Consider the following 22552-nt stretch of genomic DNA (forward strand, 5'->3'; position numbering starts at 1 on the left):
TAGAATATGCCACCGAAACGAAGTCCTTGCGCACACAGCTAGCCATGCACAGTACTCATGCACCATGAATTGCAAGGCATTCAAATACTCATTTTTAACCAAATTATAATGTTGGTACACCTGCGGAAATACTAGTTTACGTGTTGGCTGCATAGTTACATTCAAGAGACCCCGAATGTGTAAAGTCCGGTTTACACATACATATCGTCATCATCCCGTGTGGCCGGGGCGTGCGATGTTGGCTCAGGCTCGGCTTCAACAACTTTCTTGCGCACGGCTGCAAAATATGTGAGTAAGAAATCAAGGAGTATACATAGAACTCACATCGTCGTGTAGCTTTCCGTTTCGCAGCTGCTTTCTTGCCTTCAACGCGCTTTTCAAAGGCTTGGTCCTCTGCGCCTTGGCGTCGATGTTCGTCAAGTATCTGGAAGACTTTGAGACTCATGTTACAGGAATCCTGGTCAAAACGGCCGTACCGATTCAAATTCATTGAGCTCCGTGTCTGGCTTGTTCGCCGATTTATTGGAGCGCGCCTTTGTAAGTATCTCACTAAACCTGTCGAACACGCCCTCCTCGTGCAGCTTATCGCGGTAGAATTGCATGCCTTCGATGAGTTTTTTGACCGATCGCTCTGACTTGAATGGAAGGAGAGACAAGCAGAATGCGATGTCGCGCCATTGACGGGGATCCTCAGAGAGTCTAAAACGCTGGCAAAGCTTCTCCACAATATTTTCGGCTTGCTTTTCCTGTTAGAAGTTTAATGAATCGGAACTACGACGATGGAAAGAGACGAGGACTGGCCTTCTCAATGAAAGAAAAGATGTAGCGCATGGTGCTTTTAAAAGTTTCCTCCTCAACGGCGTGGTCACCTGTGGATAAGTGACTGATGACTAGAATAATGATATGAAGAACGTTGATATTAAGAGTGAACTGAGGCATACCATCAGGTAGGTTGTTGTAGATCGCGTTGTCCTTCGTCGACAGCTCCTTGAAAAACAGCTTCGCAAGGTCGGATATCCGTAGCTCCTCATCCTCTAGACACTTGGCCATCTCGCCTAGCTGACCTTTCACTTTGATCATCCCGTTGAGGATCAAGTGCGTGAGCACCATCAGCGTGTTCTTCTTTACGACAAGATCACCATCAGAAAGGCCTTTATATAATTCATTGCTGTTCTCGTCGATAATGTTGCTGAACGAGACTGCCACATCGCCGAGAGCAATGACAATGTTACTACGAATATTTGGGTCTCTTGAGGTCTCAAGGATCTTGAAGAGGAGATGGTGGTGCTGATCGCAAAATTGTGAGCTGACACACAGGAACTTGCTAAACGAGAGAGTTGCAGCAGCACGAAGTGTGCGATTCTGTTGTATGTGTTAGTAGTAATGTAGAGAAAATGACTCGTCACTTGCCTTGAATTTATGTGGACTACCGCACACATGGACTAGCAACGGGCCGTACAACTTCAGCAACGACTGCTCTCCATAGAGCAGCTCAGTTTCGCGAACGGCAGCTATCCGTTCACCAATCTCATCCTCTGCATTGCCAGCAACTTGATCAAGCTCTTCGGTCTCCTTATTGGTACCATTGGGTAAGCCCCCAGCTGCAAGCTTTTCCGCTACGTAAAACGTCATTCAATAGTTTGAGGGCGGTTAAAGTGAACATACCTAACTGTTTCTCATCCTTTTGCCGTTTCCATTCCCTTTCCACCAGCTCCAAAAAGACGATGTGCTTGATGGCCACATGCCCTACGACAAAAAGCAGCTGACTGAGATGAAAGACATCTCCAAGATCTTTCTCGCTCATGCTCGACTGCTGGGTCGACAAATATGTACTAGAGGGCGCTTGCGACACTGGCTCCGGGGGTTCCATCTCTTGATCCACCTCCATCGTCTCTATGTCCGGCTCGGATGAAGGCTCTTCCGGATTTTGCTGCTTGGCAAATGCCCTCCGGGTAAGATTCTTCACAAGGTTATTACAAAGCTCGTCGGGGTGCTCTCCTAGGGCGTAGATAGTGTTGATTGCTTGTTCGGCCATGCCGAACCAGTCTTTCGATCGACAGGGGTGCTCTATGGTGTTTTGCAACTTACGGAAGATGGGGTTTTCCATCTCCATCCGAAGGGATTTATCGAGAAGAGATCCTGCTGCCTGTATGAGAAAATGATTGATGGGATACGGTTCTGTTCGTACCTTTGACCTTCTTTGCACTGCCGTTCAAGCGTTGCAGGGCAAGACACGTGTACCTTGCAAGTGTGAGATCGGCCTGCCGTAGGGTGAATGCTTGGTATTGATAGGGTATTTACTCACACTCACCTTGCCGAATGGTCCAAGACCAATCTTCAGCAATGTGTCCACCTTCTCAGAAATAATGGTGCGTTTCGAAAGTGCCAACATTCCGAGTATGATGATTGCACCACGACGTTGAGAGCGGGGCAAAGCTTGAGGAGCGCCTAAAAATGAACATGAACCAATGTGTTGTTGCTGCAATAGAACGTTCCTCACTGTAAACTTGCCATAACTTATTGATCACATCATGGTGGATCCGGCCATCTTCCATCATGATACGCATCATCTCTTCTAAACTGGTAAGCTCTGCAAGCGTTGCTTCGTATGTCAATCTTTAACAAATGTTCAAGCAGCTTTAAATCTGAGAAAGAAAGCTGGACCCACTCGATCATATTTTTGGCAATACGGTTCACTTGCTGCTTAGGTTCCATGTCGGGTAGGGGGTCAAAGTACAGCATACGGTAGCATTCGAGGAGCCTCGACCGCACCCCCTTCAGCTCCTTCCCGTCCTCCGACGTTGAGCTGTTATCCTTGTGCCATATAAGATGTAGCATACGTTTGATGCCCTTCTGGTGATAAGGTTAGATGGCCGTAACACGGAATAATCATATGTATCACCTCGGCACTGGCAAGCTGGTACTCAAATGCGACCCTGAAAAACTCCATGCTCTCCAATACTTCTGCCTTGTTCGTGCTCCCCAAAAGCTGCGTGAGCCACACCATCCCGCCTTCTAGGGTACGGATGAAATCCAGTGCCTCCGTGCAGTACTTCTTGCGCAAACCCATGGCAAGAATTTCATTAGTCTCCAGGGCAGCAAGTGCTTCTTGTTCCGAGACGATGGCTGTGACATCGACGGTAGATTTCCGGCTTGCCTTTTTCTTTTTAGGCTTCGGTTTGTTTGATGATGCGTCGCCGTCGTCGTTTACATCTGTGTCCTCCATTTCCGTGTCTTCGTCCTCATCAGCATCTTCCTCTTCGACATTAGACTCTACCTCTTCTTTGTCATTTTGGTCCCTCTCAACCGCTTTCCCGATGCCACCTTCCATCTCCTCCAACTTGTCCTTCCAAGTCTTATACCGTTCCTCCCACTTTTCCAAGCTCAAGTCACCCCCATACATATCTCCATATGGATGGGTCAGAATTAGCTTCACAAGTATCGAAACAGCGGCCTTGCGTACTGTGCTCGCCTTATCCTCCAACGTGTCAACGGCAGCGCGCGTGATCCGGAGCCGCTGCTCTGGAAGACGTAAAGGCAGATCAAGCATCTTTGAGAGTGTTGCGAAGACCTTAGAGCGTACGTAAGAGGATAGATCAAGCGTTCGCGAAAGGAAGGAGTTCAAACAGCCCATCAAGCTGCTTGCCCGCTTGGTTAGAGCCACTCGTCCGATTTGTCATATCCTCCGACGTAGCGAGTTCACGAATGAGTGAGCCGATAACTTCAACAATTGCCATGCGCATAGGATAAGACTACATGCTTGTCAGATGGGGAAGAAGAACTGTTTCTGGGGAGCGCACCTCTGAGTCGAGATGGTCAATCAAGAGACTGATTTGCTTAAGAACGGATCGCGGCGACTCCTCGCTGAACCTAACCAGGAATCGGGAGAACGCTCTTGGACCCTTGGTGTCCTGCGCACTGAACGATTTTCCAGCGATTTCGCGAAGTATCTCGTCGCCAAGTTGGGCGTGATCAAATTCCTTTGCCAGGATAGAAAGGCACTCTGCCATGGGTTCAGAGAGGTGTTCATAGTACTGCAAGGATTGCATGATGTTGATTTGCGCAGCGAGCGTGTGACCGTGATGCTTTACAGCAAGGCAAATGACTTTGTAGACATGCATGCGGACGTTTTGAGTCTTCATATATTGTTCAGACTCGGCAACATGGTACGCGGGGCGGGTAAGGCATCTAAAGTAGGGTCAGCAGATGTCTAAACAACTGAATTGGCGTACATCCCCCGCCAAATCATGTGATATAGAGCAAGCCGTACGCACGTTATGAACGCATCTCTCTCCGGGCTAGTCACCCAGATGCGGTGCGTCTTCAGTTTCAACGCCTTGCAAATGAGTTCCAGAGTGCCAGGGATCTGATCGATCCATGTCCATTGTTCCGCCTTCTTCGCAGCCGCCCTCGAGGTACCAGACTTTGCGCCCCTCCCACGACGCGCCTTCACAGGTGCTGGTGGAGCGTCCTCTTCACCCATTGCCTTCACCTTCTCAGCGGCACCTACAAACCAATTAACTAAGAAGGCATACATTTCCAAAGGCATCTTATGAGCCATAACAATCTGTTGGTCTTCTTCCTTGGAGTCGCGTATTGCAGCATCAATTTGAGCTCCGAATGCAGAGAGTAGAGCATCGAGCATTTTGCTCATATAAGCACCAGCGACTGCATCGGAATGCTTGAGAAGACTTCGGAATATATCAAATATCTCCGGATCAGTTATTTCTTCGGATGAATGAGCAATCGCTCCGACAGCCTCTAAGTTCGTGGTCAGTAAGAATCGAATACCAGCACCCAAGGCTAGCGTACGTTGCAATAAGGGGCCGGGATCGTTGCTGTTGGGATCCCGTTCATTTGGGATGTCGTAGTTTGGGATGTCCTGAAGTGCCTGTAGCTCGTCTTGAAGCTCGAAGGATACGTCCATGGCGGACACTCCTTGACTGATATCTGTTGAAAGGTAAAGCACGCCCGTCGCCAACATAGTGAGCACGTGCTTCGTGTTTATCACAAAGCATCAGAATTTTGCATCGCGACGCACGTGACCCCTAACGCGTCCAACTGGAACGTGAAGGTTGTGGATCTTGCAACTTTGTACACCATGCCAGGGCGCATATCTTCCGTCGAGGAAACCCTCACCGCCAGCGTGCCCAAGATTTTTGATCAAGTTCAGAATTCAACTGCAAATCACCAAAAAAATATCGTTGCACTTCACAAACTCCATCTGGATGCTGCCGGTTTTACCGAACCCGTACACAATGGCAGAAGCATCAAGCTCACTGGTGAGCGTATGTTCGAGGAGAGATTCAAAGACATGCTATGCAGAGCTGCCGCCGTGAAGAAAGGAACATCGCAGGGTGACCGGATAGTCAAGTTTGTCGGAGCGTATACAAAATATATCAATGAGAAAGGTACGATGTCTGCTCGTTTCACTGATATTAAACCTCATCTTATTACAGCCGCTGAGGTAAAGAAGGAAGATGATGATGATGATGACGATGATACCACAGCCTCTCGGTTCGTTGAGAAAGTGCTTGCCTTCCTCCTAAATGGCTTTGAAGCCAAGGACAAAGTCGCACGCTACCGCTGCGTCCACTTTTTGGCGGAGATGGTCGCGCATTTGGGTGAAATTAGGTTAGTAACCTATTTTGTGCAATAAACCTGGCTGACTAGGCGCAGCGAAACGTTGTACACTGAGCTCCGCACAGCTCTCTTCGAGCGTGTGCACGACAAAGAAACATTTGTTCGAGTTCAGGCTGTCATTGCACTCTCGAAGCTATGTGGCTCGGAAGATCCATCTGATGTGGAAGAAGGAGAACCCACTGCTCTTGAGGTCCTGCTGGAGACTCTTAGTTGCGATCCTGCCGCGTTGGTTCATTTGTCATAAATCGTCCAACAATATGCTAATCACTTGTCTTATAGAGACGTCCGTAGAGCCGCATTACTCAATATTCCTCTGTCTTCAGCTACCCTAGACGCCGTCCTTGGTCGAACCCGTGACACTGATACGATCATGCGCAAGCTGGTTTATTCCGCTATCCTAGTCCAACATTGCTTCGCTTCTGATGGCTCTACAATGGGGCTCGTTCATCCTCGTGTGCTTACCATTTCTCAGAGAGAGTTCATCATTCGCAATGGTTTAGGTGATCGAGAGCCAGCGGTTCGCCAGGCTGCAGCTTTATTGCTCAGCAAATGGGTGGACGTTGCTCGTGAAAATGTCAAGAACGAAGAAAGCAAGGCCGTCGAAGATAATGTTCTCGCACTTTTAAGCCTCTTTGATCTTACGGAGAGCACGGTTGCAGAGGACGCATTGCTGAGTGTTTTGGACAGACGCCCTGATATTTCCGACCACGTCGAGTTTAATGGTATGTTCCGTTGCAGAATCTCGGTCGGATGAGCTAATTGAAACATCCACAGATGCCTATTGGGCCAACCTGACCCCAGAGCGAGCTTTTTTCGCTCGCGTCTTTGTTGACCATTGCATTACCATTAAAAACGCGGAAAAACTAGATGCTTCTCTCCCGGTTGTCACTGCCCTTGCCTACCGCATCCAAGCTGCCTACAATGCATACCAAGAAGACTTGGAGGTCGCCGAGCAAGAGAGAGTCATCCGTGGCGAACCAACTGAGGAAGAAGAAGAGGCTCGCATTGACAAGGAATTTGTCATAGGCGAGATGCTCAAGGTTGCTGTGAATCTAGACTATGCTGATGAGATTGGGCGCCGAAAAATGTTCCAGCTTGTGAGAGACATGATCTCTCAGGAAGCACTACCCGAATCGCTTGTCGCTAGATGTTTGGACGTATTACGAATACTATCACCAAACGAGAGGGATCTTATTCGAGTTGTTGTGGAAGTAGTCCACGAGCTTAGGGATGTTAGTGATGAAGAAGAGGCTCTAGTAAGTTGGACACCTCATTGTTCGCATTTCATTTCCGTGATGACGTTATTTTTGCTAGAAGGAGCCTGCAGATGACGGAGAGACCAATTTTGGCGAAACACCCATGCCAACTCGTACAGCACCCAAAGGACCAAAGCCATCAGAAGATATGTCTTCCGAGGAACGAGCTCGTATGGACGCGATTGATTTGCGTTGTCTGTCACTTTGTATAGGGATGCTGGAGCGTGTTAACGGAGTGCGTCATAGCTTATGTTCAATTTCCTAATCACTCAGTGTTGCTCAGACATTCGAAGAAAATTCGACGCTCGAAGGCATCCTTGGCGAGTTAATCATTCCTGCTGTCAAGCGTAAGGAGTTGGTACTTCGTGAAAAGGGTCTCATCTGTTTAGGTCTTTGTTGTCTTATTGCTCGAGTATGCTCATGTTGCCTACCATGTGGCTTTGAAACTAATCAATTTCATAGCGCATGGCTCTCAACTCTTTCCAGCTTTTTTTGGGTCAAATTCAGACTGCCCCGGAAGTCTTGAAGATCCGTGTGCTGCAGATCGTCTTCGACATTCTCATGGTGCACGAAAATGACTTCTTGAAAAAAGAGGGTGTTACAGTGGGTAACAACAGCCTCAACCTTATTTCAATGCTCATGCTTTTACAGAGAGAGCGTATCATCGAATTCTTCTTGCATGTCCTGGAAACCGAGGAATCGGACAAGGTGCAAGCCCTCCTGTGTATCGGCCTTTCAAAGCTTGTCCTTTCCGGAATGATCTCCGAAGACCAGGTTGGTGCCGATAAATTGTTGCACAATGTCAGGAGGTAACCCTTCTTCAGGTGCTGCAAAGCCTGGTTGCTGCATATCTTGCCCCGGACACGATCGACAACCAAGAAGTCCGCCAGTGCCTTGCCTATTTCTTCCCCGTGTACTGCTACTCCTCTCCAGTCAACCAGCGACGGATACAACGGCTGTTTATTGGATTATTCGAACAACTTGCCCCAGAAACCCGAAATGTTGACGAAACTCAGGATATGGTCAGTCCTGCTCAAATAGCAGCTATGTTCGTGGATTGGACCGATCCACAGAAAGCTATGTGAGGCAATGTTGTTTGTTTCGAGAGTGTTAGTTAAAATGATGCAGCGATGTGCAAGATCAGCCAACGGACGAGACAATTCATATTGACTTGGCAAGCGACATCGCAAGAGCATTGTTTGACGACAAAATGATAAGTATGTCAAATAACTTTCTGGGACGAACTATTAACCAACGCTAAAATTGCAGAGGAGGACAAGAAAGTTTTGTATCAAGTTCTTGGGCGGCTATACTTGCCGGACAAGGTTGATGACGATAAAATCCGCACGCTCAAGTTACTACTTCACAACCTCAATTCTGTGAGTTCATCTGAGCCTTGGTGTCAACCAAAAAATCATGCGCATACAGCGTCGACCGATCCGTGACGCAGCAGCCAAGAATGCGCTTGCGAAATTTGATGCTGCGATCTCGAAAAGATATGCTGAGCAGCTAGAGAGCTTCAACGAGGAAGACTACAGGCAACTGGAGTATCTGAAGGATTTGTTCGAATTTCTTGATGATATCATTCCCTTGGACGACGGCGAGGAGGTTGACATACCTCGCACTCGTGCTCGGAAGAGGTGTGATTTCTGTTACACTACCGTTTATGCGCGTTGAGACTGATTGAGTGGCTTAGGCGCTCAGAAAGCATTGTTACCGATACCACGGACAGCATCATACCAGATGAAAGTGTGGCTTCTGCTGCTTCTCCATCACACCCAAAGGGCAAGGGTAGAGGGAAGCAAGCCAAGTAAGTGGACATCCAATCATTATTAACTTCCTGTCGACTTATTGTTATCCAGGCGGAGACGTGTTTCTGGTTCCGATGACTCAGATGATGACGTCCTATCGCACGACCATGTTACCCCAGCACCCACACGAACCCTGCCAAAGCGGGCCGCGTGCGTTAACATGTTATGATCTTCCCGTTTAATCTGGTCTTAACTTTTGCTCACAGGTCGGTAAAGAAACCCCAGGTAGTGCAGTTAATTGAAGATGAAGATGACGATGACAAAGAGGAAGAGGAGGAAGCTTCATCCCCTCCTGCCTCTCACAACGAACGAAGGCCCAGGCTGTAAGTCGCTTGGATAAGTTGGACAGCACATACTCATTTGGTCGTATGCAGTGCAAGCAAAGCGCGGGATAACATTCAACCTGCCTCCGCAGGGAATCGTACCATCGATTCCATCATGGATAGCGAAGAAGACGAAGAAGAGGAAGAGGAAGTTGCTAATGATATATTGGCTTCGGACGAGTGAAATTTCCATCATCTATAAGAGTACAGTATCTATTATGATTTATATTTGTACCCCTTATCACTGTACTTTTACTGGCAGGACCGCTGCTTTCACGGTTTTGGGTGATTGGATGATAATCGGTTACGCTCGGCCGCCGTAAATCTGCCATGACTCGCCTATCATGTCAATTGTGTCGAGAGAAGAATTTGAAAATTGATAACTTGAAGAATCGTTGAATTCGGAAGAGCCGCTACACCCCTGCGCTGACACCAACGTTGCTATGGACGAGAATCACTGATCATGCACATGCGTGATTCAAAGGCGGAGACATTGCGAGTAGAATCTTCCCGATGGGGGTGTTCACTCGAGTTAAACGTTAAGCGTCGACAGCGCGTGAGAACCGACATGTCCTTCAAGTTTGATTCCCTCTATTATGACTTTCAAGTCGAAAGTGGGATTTCTGTCTCTTGCAGAAGAACTGCATTTCTACATTTTGAGCTTCCTCCCCTACAGAAATATTCTGCGTTGTACATCTGTGAGCTGCCTTCTTACAGATGATTTTGTATTGACAGTCGTTTTGCAGGTATGTAAGGCTCTTCGCCAGACGTTCACATCGTCCTCTGAGCTTCAGTATATCGTTGAACTCGGTGGCCAAGGGTTGCTACCTGTCCTCAATACGGAATTTAACAAGCATGTTCCTATTTCCAAACGCCTACAGCTCCTGAAAGACAATGCATCTGCATGGTTCAAGTTCAACATTCGCCCAGTATCTATCCTAGATCACCCTGCTGCCACCCCAGTATATTCACCAGCTCACAGTTGGCAAATAAAAAGATCCTTTGTCGATGGCCACCTCTGCCTGTTTGATGAAACCGAGCAATGGGTTAAGATCTTTCCATTAGTGCCACAGTCCTCACCGCAAATACACCAGCGTGAGTGGTCCCCAGAATTGCTGGGTCCCGTTCCCGACGCGTATATCGATCATGTATGGATCGACCCAGCACAAAACCTGATCGCCATCGCGTATCACACCGATGATCACGATTATCTCAATTCTCTGAGTTGGCCCGATCGCCCGTTCTATGTTGACCTCAAAGCTCTGGACGAAGATGGTGTCCACCCCCAAGCTGCTGGACAGACGTTGTTTCTATCTCTATCTAAACTTCATGAATGTCAAGTCAGCACTTTGAAGCTCCAGGGGCACGGAAGGCATATTGCTATCCAATGTGACCTGGCGGGCACGTGGTGGTCGCAGATCTGGGACTGGCAACACTCAACAACATCCAACGTGAGCTTGCTGAAAAAGACATAGTTAGTAATGAATTTTAACAATTGACTCGCATCTAGAGTGTCATCAGTTACGCATCAACCTCAACAGACGAAGACTTTTGTTTCCTCGGAAATAATAGATTCCTGACCATAAGGAACCTGTATTTGTATCTTTATTCGATTGAGGATATGTCCCAAGCACCGACATTCCTGGCGGGCTTCTTGATGCCCATATCAGCGCCGATGTACATCTGGTATGTTGGTCCTACAGACGATATTGCTCATGGCCCACAACCGCAGACGGAAGCACATCAAATACTATGGACCTCAGATCCTGAACATCGAATACTGTTCTTCGTCACGGACCTGCACCGTGTAGCCTTCGCCGTTTCCACCAAGATTTTTTTTAATCTTGATCCATTTAAAGAGACATTGGAAGAGATACCTTGGGAACAGTGGGGCCCTCCAAACACCCGTGGGTTTAATCCAGCATCCAGCTTTGGCGCTAGCGGAAATCGAGTTTTTCAGGCCGTCCCTGTACTGGGTGCAACAGCAGATGACGGCTCGGCTGTTAAGAAGTATAGTTCACATATGATGGACTTCAGCCCCTTGGCTGTTCAGCGCCGGCAGGGCCAAGGACGAGTGGTGAAAGAGCCATCCACGATAGTAGTGGAGAATGAGTCGATAACGACGTCCCTGCCTTATGTCGAAGTGCTGTTGGATGGGGAATACAGTGCTGATGCACATAATGTAGTGAAAATATGGGTCGACGGCTCCGAACTTTATGTGCCTGTAGGTCTTTCTCACGTTTCGAGGGAGTCCGCCGTACTTATTTTATTGATAGAGACTGGCGTCTCCATCAGCTATAAATTGATGTAGCAGGTTAAAGCAGAGTCACGCAAAACAATCGAAGCCTACGTTGACATGCTGCGAGGTGTTCAGGTTAGCATCTTCAACAAAGCATAGATTACAGGCATTACGCACATCATACTAGCGTGATACAAAGTCCCTCGTCAAATAGCACAATCAAGATGAATCAGAATCATGAGAATACACGATCAATGGTGTGGTATCCGTTTGCAGAATAGATGCGCATATTCGTGCAGCTATTAGACTGTCTAGGACACGGAATACGTACCGCGGTCCGCACGCAGCCAACCGAACTGCGGTTCGCAAGAAGCCTGGACTAATGGTCGTAGACCAGCGATACAGGGCGCACAACTTCTATGAGATAATATGTACGTCCTATATATCCAGCGCGCCGCGATTCTGGTTCACGATGACTTGGCGGTGTAATTGCTGATCAGCTGTTTACTCGGATCGTCCCGAAGTGACAGGTAGTTGTATTTCCTCTTTCAATTGATCATCCAATTGAGCGCGTCCCCCGGAAAATTCCCTTGCTGATTTATCTCGCTCGAGACCTAGAATATCAGCGCTCACCCTCTGAGACGTACACCTGGAGCTACTCGCGTTGACTATGTGGAAGGACCTTGCACTTACGTGTATAGAGGGTCCTTTGTTGATGTATCATGTAAAAGCTCAGCATGTAGGTGGATCCATCGAAAAGCGCTAGCGCTGCTCTGGGAACAGCTGGCTCAGCATGTATGAATACCAGAGAGTGACGGTAAAACTTTCCCAAAACACTGGTGTCCAGTACGAATGGTACCACAGCGACTCCGAGTCTTGCATGTAGTTACGGAACCACGGCGTAATATCTGTCATGTTCTGACGTCACATTGATGGATTGAAAGCTAGCGTACACCCGTGTTTCCTGACCAGACAAGGCGAACAAAACCGCATGGTTATTGTAATCGACGGTGACAGATACTGATACAACTTGATGATTAGTTGAAAGCAAACATGAAAATAACAAAGCACTTTATTCGTTTGAGCAAATCTGAAACGCTGAATCCGGGACCTCTTCAGTAGCCTCTCTTCTGCCCCTCTGCATCCGTAAGGGGGACATACTGCCCACAAATCAGCGACGAATGAGATAAGATTTGAAAAAGCCTACCATGACCCCCATCAAATTCTTCTTTGTGACTTTACCATTTTCGTCCTTGTCGACTTGTATGATTTGTTGAGTAAATGTTCCAACTGGTATGAACATCCGCCCAGGGCTCTTGAGCTGGTCTACCAGCTGCTGTGGAATGGTGGGCGCAGCAGCGCCGACATGAATTGCATCATATTTGGCAAGGCTGCTATAACCTTGACGACCATCACCAGTGACCGCGACGATGTCGCCCCTGTTGAGAGCGGGGCCCAATCCATCTTGTCTAAGATTACTCTTTGACCAATCAACCAGTTCAGGGATGTGATCGATGGCAACGACAATGCCGCCTGGGACAAGGTGGTGGAGTACGGCGGAAAGGTAACCGGACCCACTACCTACATCCAGGACGCGTTTGCCCGGACCGAGGTAGTCGAGAAGGTGCTCGATTGCGTGAGCGTGCTATAGAAAAGTATGTTAGGATAATGCCCTCAAATTCCAAGGACTTGCCATATGTGGTGCAGATATAGTCGCGCCATGCCCGATAGATCTGTGCAATAGAATTTTAGTAGTAATGTTCGGGGAAGAGAGTCGATGCGCACTGAGGCGAGTCCTCATATGCCTCCGATTTACGTATGACATAATTGGCCCGGTCGACTTTCGTCATGGCCTGTGACAACTCTAGGTTGACTCTAATTACTTGTAGTTGGGAATGAACTGACCTCGCCGACTCTATCTGTTGTGATGATTCGTGCTGTGCGCATGTTTGCGATGAGGTCCGCGTTTGTGCGACCAGAACAACGCCAAGCCATTGTGGTATCGGTGGAATGTAACCGAGAAGTCGGCCTCCGTCGCCACGATGATAGAAGATTGCGAAAAGGAAGCTATTCGTGCGAGTTATAATCACCTCATTATTAAACTGCCAAAAAAAGGAAGGTCAAAATCCACACGTGTGTCACGCATGACGCAGCCAAGAATTTCGTTAGCACTGCGTGGCTATACTTATGGCGCGTTTCCAAATTTCACAAACTCCTGGGTTCACTATTTACCCATTTTTCACAGTAACTACTTAGCCTCTATATCCTGTCATTTCCAAACTCTTTTTCGACTGTCCATCCTGGGTCATGGATAATACTCCCATCTGGCCACTTCTCTTTACTGTATTTCAGGCATGTGTTCGGCATTCGACTAACACGCTGCTGTCCATTGACTTTCTTGGCTTTTAGTCGATTCTAGAGGTATTTCTTTTATGTATCGCAGGTTACATACTCGCCTGGCGCCGTATCATTGACAAGCCCACTCAACGCGTTAGTTTTGCCTTGTATTTTGGCTTTCCACTCGCTGATCTGAAATCCAGGTGATCAATCATATCAACATCTCCCTGTTCACGCCTGCCTTGTTGTTCTCCAAAGTCGCATTCTTCCTAAGTCCAGGTGCGTCCCATATTTCGTCCATCACCAGGATTCTAACCAACCTCGTGTGTCCTACAGCAAAACTCAAGGAACTATGGGTTATTCCAATTTTCTTTATGGTGGTCACGGTTTTCTCTGCGCTCGTGGCCAGAGTCCTTTCGAGGATCTTTGGACTGAAGAGATCTCATCGGTGTGTTTCTCCATTTATACTCAACCTGTCCTTCCCTTCCTTTGTCTCCTGTGTTCACAATGACCAGAGCTAACCATCCATTTCTAGTAACTTCGCTATGGCCGCTTCGATGTTCATGAATTCAAACTCACTACCCATCGCTCTGATGCAGAGCCTCGTGATTACTGTAGATGGCCTTAAATGGACCTCAGACGACAACACGGACGCCATGTTGGGTCGTGCACTCACGTACCTCGTACTGTATAGCACTCTTGGGATGATGGTGCGTTGCGTTAACTCGAATCGTGTTTCAATTGTCCTGGATTTCGATATCTCGGTTGGATTTCTTGGTCTTCATGATGTTTATTTATTTTTGTTATTTATTTTCAAAACTGGCGTCTGTCCCTTTTTCATCTTCTAACAAAACTCCCAAGCCAGTTATTTTAAACTTGCTCCGTACTTCATTGTTTGTGATTTTTTACTTATATTGCTTACAGCTTCGCTGGAGCTACGGCGTGCGTTTGCTTGCCTCTGCAGATACTCCGCCTACACCAACCTCTCCCCGTTCGCCCCTACTTGCGGCTGTGCCATATGATCCCGAAGGAGCCCAATACGCTGATAATGCATCCTTATCAGATGAGACGACGCTTAGCGAGCATCATTCATCCAGGTTCCAGCCCACGAGTCCTTCTCATCACTGGCAAACTCAGGTGCATCCCACAAGCCCTTCACATCACTGGCAAACCCAAGCTCCTAGCCAAGCCGTATTCGTGACTTCGCCTCTCGGTGACACAGATGACAATGATCAAGATACAACGTGTAAGATTCCTACCTTCATCCAAGAGCCTGCAGGCCATATCCATGGACAGCTACGTCCGCACCCCTTGCCATCGCACCTTCACCTGTCGCCATCTCGCGTACCCCAACGGTCGTCTTCACTTTCGCATTCACGCTCCCCACACTCCCCGCACCCATCACGGAACACAGCTATATATCATTCATTCCCAAATTCACCTGTGCGGGAAGATGCACCTTTGGCCTCGGACAGCGTCACACCCGCAGACTCAGAGGATGGAATAGAAGACGGGGCAGAAGTTACGAGTGAAAATTTCCGACATCGTCGACACCGCACTGGTCTCCAACACGTCTGGAAGTCCACCAGAAATGCATGGCGCCATGTCAACGCGTTCATGACAATGCCTCTATGGGCTTCCCTACTTAGTCTCGTCGTCGCGTGTACTCCGCCGCTCCAGTCTGCGCTTGAACGCATGGAACCGGTAAAAGGCGCGCTTGGTGCTGCAGGCAGCTGCAGTATACCACTGACGCTTGTGGTGCTTGGGGCATACTTCTACTCCGAACCTCCCGAGGATGACATGCAAAATGAAGATCTGACGGACTGCGAGACAGATGAGACAAGGCAGGACCTCGGGCACAACAAATCTCGTACCTCACTGCTCAGTACCCTTCAGGAGATGCTTGCAGTTAAACGTGTACAGCAGCCGCAGCTCCAGACGCTTGGGGAAGGCAAGACGGTGTTCGTGGCAGTGCTTGCAAGGATGGTAGTCGTCCCAGCTGTGATGCTTCCTGTGTTGGCGATTCTTGCTCAGCTTGATATCCATGATGTCTTTGCGGAGTAAGTGCTCTGAATTATCTTGCGAATAGTTGCTGATGTGCGGCTTTTCAATAGCCCCGTGTTCGTGGTGTCAAATGTACTCTTGATAGCAAGTCCACCGGCTCTGACGCTCGCGCAGGTGCGTTTTGTGGTGTTAGTAGTCTCTCTTGATCACACTAATGTTCTTGTGTTGAACAGATAACGCAAGCAGCCTCGAACGACTCCTTTGAGAGGCTAATATCACGGACAGTTTTCTGGTCGTATTGCATCCTGACCCCACCAAGCACAATTTTAGTTGTGGTTCTGGGGTTATTGATCACAAAGTTGTGAACTAGATGGTTGGTACGCTTTTCTGTGCTTATCATAATTGCTTGATAGCTGAATAATAGATTACAGATTTTGAATATCTTTTAATCATACTGGGAAACCTGGATGTACATATTTTTGTTGAAGGGCGGGAGAGTTTGTATATATGCAGACTGATCTTTTATGTGGTGTTCTATTATTTGTCTCCTGGGACTTTCTGCTATCATCCTCTGTAGCGATGAGCATGAGATCAAATGCGAGTTTCAGTGCAAGATACATCCTCGCTGTCATTGCACTTTGCCCAACTTCTGCGGGCGCCATCTCTAAAAAAAGTATATAAACATTGTTCGGAAATGAAATATAGACCGAGGACTGATTGTCGCAAAGGTAGCGCCGATGAGGACTGGGAGTACTAACAATTTGGTCATGACTGAGTTGCAGAAGGCTTAGCATGTATCACTAGCGTTGATCCCGGAATCAGCGGGTGATGCTCGGGACCTATGTCCGCACAGGACGTAAATAAGGGAGATTTCAAACGCAATTCGCTCCTACTATTCGCTCCTATCTCCAGGTATGATCCAGGGGTGTCAACGAGGCGAACTTGCAAAGTCGACACGCCTTCGTACTGAAGAACATCGCCATGCTATTCGATTCGTTGGCGATGACAATCAGGTAGGTGTAGTTAGATATCGGTGATGCTGCCGGTGACTGATATAGGATATCAATACGGCAGCCGTATTGATCGGGGTTCTTCATAAACGGGGCCCAGAGAACAAGAGAAGGTCCGGCGCTCTTGTCTAACAATCTAGGTTAGCAATGATACGGTATGTGGAATCTACCAATCCACATGATCACATTAGCCAAATCAGTAGATAAGGACGGCACCGTGCTATCCTACTTGCGGTATTTTTGTGCCTAGGATCAAAATTCAGCCAAGCCAGTCTAGAACGAAGGAATAACAAAGAACTAGGCCTTTGATCGCAGATAGACTTTTACATAAGGAAGGATCCTGTCTGACTCATGAGGATGCTTGCTAATGCCAAGTATGCATCGAGTACAGACTACGCCAGTCGCGCACAGTGAAAGATTGTGATTGTTGTTAGGCCCGGATCCTAAGGAAGTAAGCTCGAGTTTAATAATACTTCGAGGGTACGGGGAACGGCATGGCAGAATGTTGGAGGTTGTTGACTCTGGTAGCACGACTGTACCAGAAGATGGGTGGGAAGCAGTGCGGGGCAGCCGCGTTGAGAGAAGATGAGCATGATTTACTATTAATGGCGCAAGACGACGAAAGAGCCGGCGTGCGAGATAAGAGAGTGCAGGAAGCTTGAAGGCGTAGTACGGAGAGTACTTGCAGAGTATGATCAAAGAGGCTTGCCAAGGTTCGAGCGAGCGCTTGGCAAAGTTGCGACCAGTACTAGTAGTACCTGGGCGAGGATGGTGGGTTCCTGAGTCGGCCAGGCCTAGCTAGATTCACTACATGCTAAATCTACGCTCTAGCTCCCAGGGACATCACTGTTTACCCTCGCTGAAAATAGAGCAAGCTCACCCGTCGTCCGAGGCAGTTCCAGTCATCACCAAATTACTTCGCAGGTTGGAATCGAGTGCTAGTACAATTCAGTCTCTCCTAGACTAGACTAGTACTGACATTCCTCATACAAACTTGGTAGTCGCTTGCAATTGCTGTACCATGAGCCGAGTCTGTTTAGCTGTGCTTGTTGTGCTGGAGGATGCCGACGTGGTGCACATTTACCCGTGAATCTATAGGAGAGCAAGTATCTCACACACACAACATTCCTTTCCCTGCTGTCTTTAACAGAGTTCTCGTTCCTCACATTCACATCATTCAATATCTATTCCAGCCTTTAGTGGACCCGCAAAGTCCAACTTTCGTCGTTTGAGGGCCCGCCTGGCATGGTTGGATTCTATGAATTCCAGCTTATTATCCTAGTCTCCCTGTGTTTCATCTTCCTCCTGGTTGAGCGCTATGTTTCGCGACGGAAAGAGTCGAAGGAGAAAGACCTGCACACCGCCGAGCGCCTGGAAGACGGGGAACCGACGACATCAAACAACTTCCTAGCTACATTAACAAGGCAGTATCTCATTGTCTATGCAATTGTAATGGGTATGTATGATCCTCTGCTCATGAGAATTACGTGGTCATCAATTTATCCAGGTGCTGATTGGCTCCAGGGACCATATATCTACTCATTATACCGAGAACAGTATGGTCTCCCGGAACGGATGGTCGCAGTCCTTTTTGTCACAGGGTTTATGTCCGCGGGGCTCACTGCACCCTTGGTAGGTGTCTGGGCGGATCAACAGTACGTCACATATGCTCTCTTTATCGCTATAAAGTTGTTTGACTAGTACTGTAGTGGACGCAAAAAACTCTGTCTTGCCTTTTGCCTGACATATATATTCACCTGCTGTTGCATAACCATTCCGTACTTGCCCATTCTTCTCCTTGGACGTGTATGCGGAGGTATCTCAACATCAATCCTCTACTCTGCGTTTGAGTCCTGGCTGGTGAGCTCTGCTGGAGCCCTAGCCCTCCCATCAACGGATCTTTCCACAATATTCGGACGCGCCACGCTTGTGAATGGTTTTGTTGCAACGGGTGCAGGCGTTGCAAGCAATCAGCTAGTCACCTTGACAGGCTCATTCACATCTCCTTTCATTGCCAGCGGGGTCTTGTTGCTATTAGCATACCTGGTGATCCGTGCAAGTTGGGGGGAGAACTTTGGTGGCAGCGGAACAACTCCTGGCAAGGGTTTATCTCAGCTGAAAAGACTGGGGCAGGCATGGCGCATTGTCAGAGATGGTGAGTCCGGCTCACTTCCCGTTTTCGTGATATTCAGGTCGTGAATGTGATTTTAGATCCTATGCTACTCGTCATTGGCCTGACCCAAACTTGCTTCGAGGGTTCTATGTACCTCTTTGTCTTCCTCTGGGTACCATCTCTCCAGGAAGCTTCGCCGACGTTTCCCACTATTGCACTACCGCTGGGCTACATCTTCTCCTCATTCATGATATCTATGATGCTCGGATCCCTCCTCTACAGTGTTGTCACCACTCAATCCGGCGGTCTGACGGTCCACGCAAAGCTCAGTAGCTTAGTTTGTGCATTTGCTGCCCTTGCACTAGCAACAAGCATAAGAAGCGACAGTGAACGCGTCAGGTTCTGGGCGTTCTGCGCATTCGAAGCGTGTGTGGGGATGTATTATCCTGTGCAAGGGATGTTGAGGGGAACTTTAATTTCAAACGAGCACCGAGCAACAGTACGTCGCCTCTTCTTATTGTAAAAAGAAGGCGCTGACCCGAATGATGTAGCTGAGTTCCCTGTTCCGTGTCCCCTTGAACGTGTTTGTGGTCGTCTCCCTGATGACCGGGGTGTCGAATGCTAGGGACGCCGTGTTGAGCGCATGCTCCTTGATGCTTGCGTTCTCTGCCCTTATGACTGCATTTGTGGTCGTAACGAGGGCAGATGACCATGTGTCCTCCGAAGCAAGCTTGAGACCAGAGTGAGAAACAAACATCACGTGACAATCGTCATATAAAAGTGAACACAAAAAATAGGTTCAACGAAAAAAAAACGATGTAATGTTCAAGTGTAGAAAATATCCTAATATTATATGATATCTACAGAATGCGCAAAAGTAAAGTGTGCATCAGTTAACTTTGGTTCTGCAGAATTTGCCTCCTAGTAGAGGTCAAGTCTTGTTGACCGTAAATGCAAGGGAGGTGTTGTGAAGCCAAGATCCTCACGCAGGGCTCATGGTGAGTGGCGAAAGCACCGTGCTGCAGACCTGAATACTCAGCTAAAGTTCTGTGGCTTACCAAGCCATATTGTGGCTAAGTCGTTATTCGATCTCCGATTCATGGACCGCCGTGAGTCAGCTGATCGGCAACGACAAATTATAACCTCCTCTTCATCTCCTTTTTTTTACTTAGTTCCGTCTTTTCCCTTCCTCTTTTGTTTTTTCTCTCTTCCTTGCCTACTTCATATCTGCTTTCTGACACCGCAAAAATGGACGTTGACATGAAAAATAAGGATGAGATCGACGACAAGCGTGACAGAGAGAGAGAACGCGAGTTCGACCGCGACAAGGACCGTGAAAGAGAGCGCGACAGAGAACGTGAACGGGATCGTGATAGGAGGGACCGCGACAGGGACCGTGATCGTGACAGGAGGGACACGGGTGTGTAGTATTACCTGGCGTCATATGCAAAAATTCATTATTTTTCACATGTCGTCAGGTCGGGGCGGTAGGAGTCGGACTGACCACTGGGAACCAGACGACAGACGGAATGGAGATGTGAGTCGCCTGCCACCACTTGTTTTACAATCACTCCTGACATTTGGTTATTCTAGCGCCGGAAGCGTTCGCGCAGTAGAACACGTTCCCGGTCTCCGAGGCGTCGTTCAGCTTCGCCTCGTGACCGCAGGCATTCACGCCGTTCGCGCTCTCGCAGTCGTAGTCGGACGCCCTCGCGCTCCCGCAGTCGTGACCGCGGTGACCGTAAGCCAGCTGACCCATTCCCTCGTTCCCTTGGTGGACCCATGAACGCAACTCATGAAGAAGCCGTTGAATTTGCCAAGATCAGCAAGAGAGAAAACCGAGTCTATGTCGGCAATCTCAGTTACGACGTCAAGTACCGTGACCTAATGGAATTCATGAGGGGAGGTGGGTTGGGGAATTTAGATTTTTCTTTGATTGGGGAGAGGGGCGGGGTGTGGCCACTTTGTAAACCCGTTCTGCTGAGGCTCAGAAGGCAGCTGGTGCTGGCGAGTGTGAGCTGATGAGGGAGAGTGGTGTGGTGCCCTGGCCGGTTTATTTCCTTGGCTTTTCGATTGATGGATGGTTGGATTGAGAGGATATTGATGGGAGTTTTCTTTTGGGGATTGATAGCTGGTGAGGTTCTATTCGCCGAAGTACTCGTCACGCCAACGGGAGTGTCCAAAGGCTGCGGGTAAGTGACTCCACGATATCCCCATAATCATAACTGACTTGTCACACCAGCATTGTCGAATTTGCTTCGCCTGAGGATGCGCAACGCGCCATCCGCGAACTCTCCGAGGTGGCCATGCTTGGGCGTCCTGTATTTATTCGCGAGGTACGACTCCCTTGTCTGGTTGGTGCTATACCCACACTACAAAACAGGATCGGGAGAACGAGTCACGCTTCGGTGCTACGCCTGTCCCAGGCAAGATTGGAATGGCGATGGCAGGACAAGGTTTGCATGCGCAGCCACCTCCACGTCCGCCCCATCATAATTATTTTGGAACTCACAACAACCCCGGTAATCAGCTGTATGTTGGCAATGTGGGTTTGTCCCTCTATCGTCTGTTATCCGTGCTGAATCATGCACAAAGTTACCGTATCAGGCTGGTTGGCAGGACCTCAAGGATCTATTCCGTTCGGCTGGTAATATTATTCGGGCTGATATTAACATTGGTGCGGACGGGCGTCCCAAGGGCTCCGGAACTGTAGTATTTGAGACTGCAGCTGATGCTAAGCAAGCCATCGGTACGTGTATTCGCATTTTTGTAGATGTCGACTAACTCGTCATGCAGGTATGTACCACGGCTTTGACTGGTATGGCCGGACACTCGAGGTTCGGGAAGTAAGTTGGAGGTGATACTCTTTCTCCGATACAATGCTGATCATCTATTAGGACCGCTATGCGGGTCTTTCTGGCCCAGGCTCGTTCCGTGGCAGCCCTTTCCGAGGTGGTGGTGGTGGCGGCTATGGTGGTCGTGGTCTGCGTGGTGGCCTCAGGGGTAGTTTCCGAGGCAGCTACCGCGGCGGGTTCGCGCCCTCTGGTCCTGCTCGCGATTTCTCGAATCAGGACTTGTACGCAGACTACTCTGGTCCTGACCAGCCTGCTGCTCACAGTGGCCTGAGAATGGACGGCTACAGTAGCGGCTACGGGAGCAGTGGCTATGGTGTGGCGGGTAGTGGTGGCGCCGGTGGTGGATATGATGCGGAGCCTAGCCAGCAAATCATGGTTCGCAATGTGAGCAATTTTGACATTGTTTTTTGTGGACAAGATTATTTATATGCATTTTAGCTCCCTTGGTCTACTGCAAATGAAGATCTTGTCGAGTTGTTCGAGACTACTGGGCAAGTTGAACTCGCTGAAATCCTTTTCGATGGCGCTAGATCCAAGGGATGCGGTGTAGTCCAGTTTGCTCAGGTTCCAGAGGCAGAGACGGCTATTTGTGAGCAACTTTTATTTTATTTGCTTTAGGGCACGCTAACCTCTCGCAGCAAAATTCCAGCAGTACATGTATGGTGGACGTCCTCTCGACGTGCGGTTCAACGACAGATGGCATACATTTACACCCACTGCAGCCAAGGGCGGCCAGGTGATGCCCATGCAGGCAGAATGATTTATTTGTACCCTTGCCACCTTTCTGTTCTCTCGACATTTGACCGCGTTCTGGTCGATAAAAATATTGTGAAACATCGTTGAATTTTTCTTGTCTCTTCCAAGGTTGATTTGTCTTTAACTAATCGTAAAGTTGAATGTGCGTATGCTTGCAATGAATTACTGTTTAACAAGACCTGTGGGCTTGAATTGTTTTTACCGC

The 22552-nt window shown here is 48.4% G+C and overlaps 7 protein-coding genes across 7 annotated transcripts; 5 read left to right on the top strand and 2 right to left on the bottom strand.

Moving 5' to 3' along the window:
- Nucleotides 1–69: 69 nt before the first annotated feature.
- Nucleotides 70–4982, bottom strand: F5147DRAFT_701907 (non-SMC mitotic condensation complex subunit 1-domain-containing protein). Its single transcript, XM_041437758.1, has 16 exons — nucleotides 4813–4982; nucleotides 4275–4761; nucleotides 3801–4188; nucleotides 3691–3752; nucleotides 2903–3638; nucleotides 2669–2853; nucleotides 2501–2616; nucleotides 2312–2448; nucleotides 2189–2261; nucleotides 1666–2139; nucleotides 1411–1616; nucleotides 942–1362; nucleotides 798–890; nucleotides 477–736; nucleotides 325–424; nucleotides 70–277 (listed from the first exon to the last, which is right to left on the bottom strand). The coding sequence occupies exons 1-16, from the start codon at nucleotides 4925–4927 to the stop codon at nucleotides 192–194; spliced, it is 3939 nt and encodes a 1312-aa protein (XP_041291343.1). The 5' UTR covers nucleotides 4928–4982; the 3' UTR covers nucleotides 70–191.
- A 65-nt stretch (nucleotides 4983–5047) lies between these two features.
- Nucleotides 5048–9313, top strand: F5147DRAFT_701910 (nuclear condensing complex subunit). Its single transcript, XM_041437759.1, has 16 exons — nucleotides 5048–5411; nucleotides 5460–5634; nucleotides 5680–5868; nucleotides 5923–6365; nucleotides 6418–6899; nucleotides 6958–7134; nucleotides 7183–7311; nucleotides 7362–7502; nucleotides 7551–7673; nucleotides 7724–7980; nucleotides 8028–8116; nucleotides 8169–8278; nucleotides 8328–8539; nucleotides 8596–8709; nucleotides 8762–9033; nucleotides 9085–9313. Exons 1-15 carry the CDS (start codon nucleotides 5102–5104, stop codon nucleotides 8877–8879), a joined length of 3069 nt encoding a protein of 1022 aa, XP_041291344.1. The 5' UTR covers nucleotides 5048–5101; the 3' UTR covers nucleotides 8880–9033; nucleotides 9085–9313.
- A 292-nt stretch (nucleotides 9314–9605) lies between these two features.
- On the top strand, nucleotides 9606–11586 carry F5147DRAFT_701915 (uncharacterized protein). The gene is made up of 4 exons (XM_041437760.1): nucleotides 9606–9731; nucleotides 9780–10484; nucleotides 10544–11257; nucleotides 11310–11586. Exons 1-4 carry the CDS (start codon nucleotides 9630–9632, stop codon nucleotides 11337–11339), a joined length of 1551 nt encoding a protein of 516 aa, XP_041291345.1. The 5' UTR covers nucleotides 9606–9629; the 3' UTR covers nucleotides 11340–11586.
- Nucleotides 11587–12387: 801 nt separating this feature from the next.
- Nucleotides 12388–13267, bottom strand: F5147DRAFT_746378 (protein-L-isoaspartate O-methyltransferase; the record flags this gene model as incomplete). The annotated part of the gene is made up of 5 exons (XM_041439840.1): nucleotides 12388–12432; nucleotides 12480–12917; nucleotides 12966–13005; nucleotides 13058–13125; nucleotides 13178–13267. 5 exons carry the CDS (start codon nucleotides 13265–13267, stop codon nucleotides 12388–12390), a joined length of 681 nt encoding a protein of 226 aa, XP_041291346.1.
- Nucleotides 13268–13459: 192 nt separating this feature from the next.
- Nucleotides 13460–15978, top strand: F5147DRAFT_654041 (membrane transport protein-domain-containing protein; the record flags this gene model as incomplete). The annotated part of the gene is made up of 8 exons (XM_041433837.1): nucleotides 13460–13516; nucleotides 13682–13762; nucleotides 13813–13888; nucleotides 13946–14057; nucleotides 14145–14319; nucleotides 14534–15669; nucleotides 15724–15787; nucleotides 15847–15978. 8 exons carry the CDS (start codon nucleotides 13460–13462, stop codon nucleotides 15976–15978), a joined length of 1833 nt encoding a protein of 610 aa, XP_041291347.1.
- Nucleotides 15979–17681: 1703 nt separating this feature from the next.
- F5147DRAFT_614611 (uncharacterized protein) lies at nucleotides 17682–19774 on the top strand. The gene is made up of 5 exons (XM_041432504.1): nucleotides 17682–18079; nucleotides 18131–18278; nucleotides 18333–18778; nucleotides 18835–19235; nucleotides 19288–19774. The coding sequence occupies exons 1-5, from the start codon at nucleotides 17869–17871 to the stop codon at nucleotides 19480–19482; spliced, it is 1401 nt and encodes a 466-aa protein (XP_041291348.1). The 5' UTR covers nucleotides 17682–17868; the 3' UTR covers nucleotides 19483–19774.
- Nucleotides 19775–19894: 120 nt separating this feature from the next.
- F5147DRAFT_701941 (RNA-binding domain-containing protein) lies at nucleotides 19895–22525 on the top strand. The gene is made up of 11 exons (XM_041437761.1): nucleotides 19895–20156; nucleotides 20215–20273; nucleotides 20330–20642; nucleotides 20868–20928; nucleotides 20979–21072; nucleotides 21120–21281; nucleotides 21332–21485; nucleotides 21533–21582; nucleotides 21634–21975; nucleotides 22030–22180; nucleotides 22230–22525. Exons 1-11 carry the CDS (start codon nucleotides 19985–19987, stop codon nucleotides 22349–22351), a joined length of 1680 nt encoding a protein of 559 aa, XP_041291349.1. The 5' UTR covers nucleotides 19895–19984; the 3' UTR covers nucleotides 22352–22525.
- Nucleotides 22526–22552: the final 27 nt, after the last annotated feature.

This window comes from Suillus discolor (genome assembly GCF_016758755.1).
Source record: "Suillus discolor strain FC423 chromosome Unknown F5147scaffold_37, whole genome shotgun sequence".
Lineage (NCBI taxonomy): Eukaryota > Fungi > Basidiomycota > Agaricomycetes > Boletales > Suillaceae > Suillus > Suillus discolor.

What these genes read in the sequence shown, in the direction of transcription:
- F5147DRAFT_701907 (XM_041437758.1), bottom strand. Translation starts at nt 4,927, where the DNA reads ATGGACGTATCCTTCGAGCTTCAAGACGAGCTACAGGCACTTCAGGAC. An exon ending in GAGAGAGATGCGTTCATAAC is followed by an intron (nt 4,189 to 4,274) that starts GTGCGTACGGCT and finishes ACCCTACTTTAG; the next exon opens with ATGCCTTACCCGCCCCGCGT. An exon ending in TTCTTTCATTGAGAAGGCCA is followed by an intron (nt 737 to 797) that starts GTCCTCGTCTCT and finishes AGGAAAAGCAAG; the next exon opens with CCGAAAATATTGTGGAGAAG.
- F5147DRAFT_701941 (XM_041437761.1), top strand. Translation starts at nt 19,985, where the DNA reads ATGGACGTTGACATGAAAAATAAGGATGAGATCGACGACAAGCGTGAC. An exon ending in GGAGTGTCCAAAGGCTGCGG is followed by an intron (nt 20,929 to 20,978) that starts GTAAGTGACTCC and finishes TTGTCACACCAG; the next exon opens with CATTGTCGAATTTGCTTCGC. An exon ending in GGACACTCGAGGTTCGGGAA is followed by an intron (nt 21,583 to 21,633) that starts GTAAGTTGGAGG and finishes ATCATCTATTAG; the next exon opens with GACCGCTATGCGGGTCTTTC.
- F5147DRAFT_614611 (XM_041432504.1), top strand. Translation starts at nt 17,869, where the DNA reads ATGGTTGGATTCTATGAATTCCAGCTTATTATCCTAGTCTCCCTGTGT. An exon ending in GGTGTCTGGGCGGATCAACA is followed by an intron (nt 18,279 to 18,332) that starts GTACGTCACATA and finishes CTAGTACTGTAG; the next exon opens with TGGACGCAAAAAACTCTGTC. An exon ending in CAAACGAGCACCGAGCAACA is followed by an intron (nt 19,236 to 19,287) that starts GTACGTCGCCTC and finishes CGAATGATGTAG; the next exon opens with CTGAGTTCCCTGTTCCGTGT.
- F5147DRAFT_701915 (XM_041437760.1), top strand. Translation starts at nt 9,630, where the DNA reads ATGACTTTCAAGTCGAAAGTGGGATTTCTGTCTCTTGCAGAAGAACTG. An exon ending in AACACTCAACAACATCCAAC is followed by an intron (nt 10,485 to 10,543) that starts GTGAGCTTGCTG and finishes ACTCGCATCTAG; the next exon opens with AGTGTCATCAGTTACGCATC. An exon ending in GCTCCGAACTTTATGTGCCT is followed by an intron (nt 11,258 to 11,309) that starts GTAGGTCTTTCT and finishes TTTTATTGATAG; the next exon opens with AGACTGGCGTCTCCATCAGC.
- F5147DRAFT_701910 (XM_041437759.1), top strand. Translation starts at nt 5,102, where the DNA reads ATGCCAGGGCGCATATCTTCCGTCGAGGAAACCCTCACCGCCAGCGTG. An exon ending in GTGATGAAGAAGAGGCTCTA is followed by an intron (nt 6,900 to 6,957) that starts GTAAGTTGGACA and finishes TATTTTTGCTAG; the next exon opens with AAGGAGCCTGCAGATGACGG. An exon ending in ACCGATCCACAGAAAGCTAT is followed by an intron (nt 7,981 to 8,027) that starts GTGAGGCAATGT and finishes AAAATGATGCAG; the next exon opens with CGATGTGCAAGATCAGCCAA.